This window comes from Condylura cristata, unplaced genomic scaffold (assembly GCF_000260355.1).
Source record: "Condylura cristata isolate star-nosed mole 26May11 unplaced genomic scaffold, ConCri1.0 scaffold00004, whole genome shotgun sequence".
NCBI classification, from domain to species: Eukaryota; Metazoa; Chordata; class Mammalia; order Eulipotyphla; family Talpidae; genus Condylura; species Condylura cristata.
Window position 1 is genome coordinate 68,430,457 of NW_004567105.1, and position 6,000 is coordinate 68,436,456.

At 35.6% G+C, this 6,000-nt stretch overlaps 1 protein-coding gene across 5 annotated transcripts in view; it reads right to left on the reverse strand.

Annotated features, from left to right (window-relative positions):
* Positions 1-6,000, reverse strand: part of GOLGA4 (golgin A4) — an 80,604-nt gene that overhangs the window by 14,677 nt on the left and 59,927 nt on the right. For all 5 annotated transcript variants that reach the window (XM_004676317.1, XM_012720331.1, XM_012720332.1 and 2 more), the window contains 3 exons: positions 2,339-2,452; positions 527-547; positions 279-347 (listed from right to left, as the gene is read on the reverse strand). In XM_004676317.1, coding sequence (XP_004676374.1) covers positions 279-347; positions 527-547; positions 2,339-2,452 — 204 coding nt within the window. The remainder of the gene's footprint in view (positions 1-278; positions 348-526; positions 548-2,338; positions 2,453-6,000) is intronic.

Consider the following 6,000-nt stretch of genomic DNA (forward strand, 5'->3'; position numbering starts at 1 on the left):
AAATTACTGACCAAATATTAACTAGAAAATAACAGAATGCAAATTTTCCTATTTAAATATATGTGATCCTGAACTTAAAGAGCTATGTTCTAGCATCTTTGGATTTGAAAACAAAATTTGGATTTGGAAATAAAATTTCCTATTAAGACAAAAAGGCACCTATTAAATCAGTAGTTTTTTTTTTTTTAATATTAGTTAAATGAACTCAAATATATACTAACATAATTAAGGAAGTAAATTCAAAATTAAAGGCATTCATCAGACAAGTAGACCTGTACCTGTTCTCTGAACTCTTGCTCCTTCAACTTTGAATCACTGATTAGTGTTGTCTTCTGTGCTAGTTGTGTCTGAAAGAACAAAAAAGTGAGATTTAATAACCATTAGGGTTTCATTACTACCTGGACACATTTCTGTACCGCTTGGGAAATTTTTCCTTGTTAAAATAGTCTCTTTAGATTTTAGCTTAAGGCACAGACTGCTCCTGAAAGTACATGACCATTCACATTCAATGCTGAACTAGTCTTACCTGTAATTCCATAATTGTTACCTGAAAATGAAAAAGAAAATCATGAATGTATACAACAAAACCTACAAAAAACAATTCAATAGAACACAATAGAAGTTAAGAATTCAGTATTATAGTCTTAAGAGAGAGACAGAGTTGAAACAAGACAACTGTAAATATCTGCTTTTAAAACTGGTCTATTTTGTTATATAAACTATTTCAATGTAAATACAAACATAGGTAAACACAAAGAAAAAGGACTAGAAGGTCACTGACCAAGCTCCTAACAATAATAAACACTTGAGAAGAGGAGGCTTATTCTGCATACTTTGATATTATCTGACTCTCACAAACCTTTACTATTTGTATAATTTTTAAAATTAAATACATTAACATCTGTTTAAAGTAGATTGGCACTTTAGGGAAAATTCTAAAGGACTATTTCTGGGAATCTACTCTATGAGCTATAATCACAAATTACTTTTGTTAAACTCTATACGGATATACTGAATTCAAGATATCCCAGAAGCACCAACGGATGTTCAAGAAGGAAAAGGATAAAAATTCATAAGGAATAAAATAGAAAAATATTTTTTAGAGTAGAAATAAAAATTAAGGATACTTTCTCTCCTTTCTTGTGACACAAGATGAAGGACTCAGAAGACTTTCTGAATATTAATTTCATGATGATTCAATACTATACGGTATCTTGGTACAGATCAAAATGTCACTATTGTCAACATTAAAATTTATGTTGATACTAATGAAAAGAATATATACAGTGACATGTATTTTTAATATTTAAAAGTACTGGGTATACTCAAATTATAACCAAATGGCAAAACTGAAATCAAAAAATAAAAAGCTAAAACAGAATTAACAGCTAATAAAATGATCCACTTAGCTTGCTCAGTACTAAGAACTAAGTATATGTACCCAGTGTCTCATGTAGTAGTCCGTGATAAGGTACTCTTCTCTCTTTTAGAAAAGTAATCCACATAATCATTATCTAGAAAATTGTACTCAGATAACTGATATTCTGTAATGAATTTTCTAAAACTCTCAAAGAGAAAGTCATGAATAGTTTGCATTTATTCTCCAAGGCCCTACTGACAGTGTTATGAAAAAATCCATACTGGGTAAATGAGAACATTTCAGGACACTGTAGGGAACACTTGTTGCGCCCAGTGGCACAGGAAGTGACATAGTAAAGCTGACCTATAGCAGCAGTTTTACTTAAAGACAAGGATTATACAGGTGCCCAGGTACGCAGTGCCAGATCTCCCTAAATAACATCCCCTTTTCCAGAATGATCCTTTTGCAGCTGTATGTGGTCCATTGACGAAGGAGAAAAATAAAAATTATTTTTAGTAGCATATATAACTAAAAAATCTTTCATGCAACTATGAGTAGGATATGTTATAGAGTAGAATATAAATTTTAAATGAGTTTTAATACAAAATATAAAAATCTAAAATTATACCTTTGATGGACCATTTTTGGTTATGCTATGAGGTTTACTTTCCTGTGCTATTTCATGGAAAAGAATGAGAAGCACTAGGATAACAGAAATGTCTAAGTGCTTTAAGTCGGGCAGATGAGCTTAAATTCCCAAAACAACATTCATTGTGTGGACTTGAACATTTTAGTTACCTCTGACCACCAATGTCAGTATCTATAAAAATGGAAGCAAGAATCTTTCTTAAGAGGTGTTTTTTGGGTTTTGTTTTGTTTTTGGTTAGGATAAAATGAAGTACGTATGTTAGGAGGCACATCAAACAACAAAAGTGACATTTCTAAGAAACATGTGAAGCAAAGTCCAGTTCCTCTTACTTTATCATTGCCAGGACTCTCTTCCATCTGTACCCTTTCCTGATATTTCTTCTGCAGCTCCTCAAGTTGAGTCTGTAGATCCATTACTTTTGCAGTCATTTCTTCTTCACGAGCCTTTAATATTCAAAAAAATGTTAACAAAAGAACATCACAGTAAGGAAACAAGATACAGCAAAAACAACCTTTGTAGAAGAAACACTTCAGTTGTTTTAAAGATACAAACCACTATTTTTATTGTAATTCATGAGTATGCGCTAAACACTTCCCTTCCAGCCCTACTTTTTTTTTTTAAAGATTTATTTATTTGTGCATACAGAACTGGGGTACAGGCCAGAGGCTCAGGGGCGGTGAGAGGCTTCACCAGAGACAGAGTGGGGAACAGAACAGGCAGATCGAGGTAGTACACTGCTGAGGGGAGCAGCGGGCGGGTCAGGAGAGGGCTGCCATGCCATGTGGTCACCTCCCAGGCAGGCGGGAATCGAACTCATGTGGAAGTGGCTTTAGATTCTCAATGCTGTGCTTTAACCCACTGCGCCACCAGGGAGGGCCCCCAGCCCTACTTTTACTTACTTTTTTCCTGCCCCACTTCTAACTTTAAGCCCTTTTTAATTCTACTTGCTATTCTCAAGATATTTTTTTTTCCTATCTTCATTCTGTTTCCTTCCCATAAGCTCATCAAGTAATTTCTTTCCCTTGAGCCAGGGTTACTACGTTTAAGCAACAATTGAGTATATAACAGTGTTATGACAGAACTATAACAAACTAAAACAAACTATAACAAACAAATGTGCTTTAAGACTTTGGCCTTTCTCTATTAGGATCTGATTTCTAGAAAATGTCCATTAATATAAACTACTAAATATTTTTATTCACAAGTCTGTTAAACCAGCTAGAAACTTATTGATCACAACTGGTATGGATGCTTTTACTAGCCCCTTTAGATGGAGAGCAGTATCTGATAAAGAAATGGTTCTCTGTCCTAGTTCAGCAAAACTGCATGTCTCCTACACATCTGCCCCCAAACCATACCACTGTTCTAGAGTAAAATACTGAACTAAAATCTTTTTTTAAAAAAACAAAAGAATTATTGTACTATGCATTGGTAAGCTGTGTAATGTCTCCTCTTACCCTCAAATTTGTAAAAACCAGACAAGGCTGCAAAAGTGATATATAACTTAGTAGTTCCAAATCTTTATAAAATTTGGCTAACAAAATTTTCTCTCTTCTGTTTTGTCTGCCCTGCTAAAAGGGTGCCCCCCACCACTGCATTTCTTCATTTGTCTTGCTAATTGCCAGGATTTATTGCACAGAGCAGTTCAGACTTCTTGCTCTTATAAATCTTGCAGTAACCTTTATGCTAAAAGATCATGAGGAACTGGAATATTGATCAGATATGAGTAATGAAGACAGGACAAGTGCTTGCTGAGCAAGAGACTAAACAGGAAAGACCATCATAGGTATCTGATTTCAGAGATGCTGACTTGCCAGAACCAAGACACATCATTCTCAAGAACAAACAATAGCAGGTAAGATAACTTTGTACTGGAAAACCTAATTTTAAACTTAGAACAGCTGAAAAAGAATAAACTCCTTCATTCCACATAAGCAAAGCAGAGATGTCTAGTAATTAGCCTGCTTCAACTCTGGCTCTACTACTACAACACCACTAATACATTATTGCTCAGAGTCTTGGTTTACTGCTTTTACTCTGCCAAGGCATCTCTTTTGTGGATGCCTGTGTTACTTTGAAATGTACATTCAAAAAGCTAAGTAGCCACCCTGAACTCCACACTACTGTCTCATTAAGGACTTCACCCAATGAAGGACCTTTACAAAGAAACTTATAAAACATTGTTAAAAGAGGGCTTTCCCTGGTGGCACAATAGGCTAAAGCACCACATTATGAAGCTCTCCAAAGCCACTGCAACATGAGTTCGATCCCCTGCCAGGGAGCTGATCCATATGGCGTGGCAGACCTCTCCTGACATGCCTGTTGCTCCCCTCAGCAGTGTATTTCAGTAGATCTGCTTGTTCTGCTACCCACTCTGTCTCTGGTGAATCTTCTCACCCATCACACTTCTGGCCTGTACCCCAGTTCTATAAGCATAAATAAATAAATCTTTTTTATAAATTGTTAAAAGAAATAGAAGACACAAAGAAATGGAAAGACATCCCTACTCATGGCTTAGAAGAATTAATAATATCAAAATGGCCATCCAAATGCAATTTACAGATTCAACACTATTCCATAAAAATTTCAGTGACATTCTTCAAAGAAATAGAACAAATATTGATGAGATTCATATGGAACCAGAAAAAAACCTTTAATAGACAAAGCTCTCCTAACTAAAAAGAAGGAGAATGAAGATATCACATGCACAGACTTCACAATATACTACAAATCCATTAACTGTATGGTACTGGAACAAAAACAGGCACACGGGCCCATGGGATAGAACAGAAAATCCAGAAATAAACCCACACATTTATGGACACTAATCTTTGACAAAGGAGCAAAGAATATGCAGTGGATCAAAGACAGTGTGTTCAATAAATGGTGCTGGGAAAACTGGATTGCTACATGCAAAAGAATGAAGATAGGTTACTACCTCACATCATGCACAACCACCAGCTTAAAATGGATAAAAGAATTGGACATAAGACCTAAAACCATAAAATATATAGAAGAAAATCCAGGCAAAACACTACAAGATATACATCTCAGTAACATCTTTAAAGACACATCCCCAAAAGGAAAGAAAGTGAAGGAAATGATGATCAGCTGGGCATACCACAAATTTAAAAGCTTCTTACAGCAAAAGAGACATTAACCAGAACAAAGAAATATCCTACTGATTGGGGAAAAAAACTTTTGTACACAATACTACTAATAAGGGACTGATCACAAAGATCCACAAAAAGCTTATATGACTCAACTAAAACAAACAATGCAGTCAAAAACTGGCAGAAGAGCTAAAATACCAACAAGTATATGAAAAATGTCCAACATCACTTGTAGTCAGGGAAATGCAAATCAATACCACGATAAGATACCACCTGACACCAGTGAAAATGGCTCAGATTAAAAAAACAGGAAACAACAAATGTTGGTAAGGATGTGAAAAAAAGAAACGCTCCTGCACTGCAGTGGGACTGCAAAATGGTCCAACCATTATGGAAAGCTGTATGGAGGTTCCTCAACCTACTGAAAATGGAGGTTCCATATGACCCAGCAAATCCACTCCTAGGTATCTACCCAAAGGACACAAAAACATTCATTCAAAAGGAGCACCCCAGTGTTTTCTGAAGCACTATTTATAATAGCTAAGATATGGAAACAATCCAGATGCTCTAAAATAGATAACTGGATCAAGAAGTTATACTATAGGCATGTGATGGAATATTACTCAGTAATTAAAAAAGATAAACTCATGCCATTCACAGCAACATGGATGGAGCTGGAAGGGATTATGCTCAGTGAAACAAAACAGAAGAAAAAAGAAAAATATTGGCTGGTTTCACAGAAGGAGTGAGGGTAATCAATCAGGAAAAAATAATAAATTAAAAAACAAAATTAACGGCCCTCCCTGGTGGCGCAGCGGGTTAAAGCACAGCACTGAGAATCTGAAGCCACTTCCGCATGAGTTCGATTCCCGCCTGCC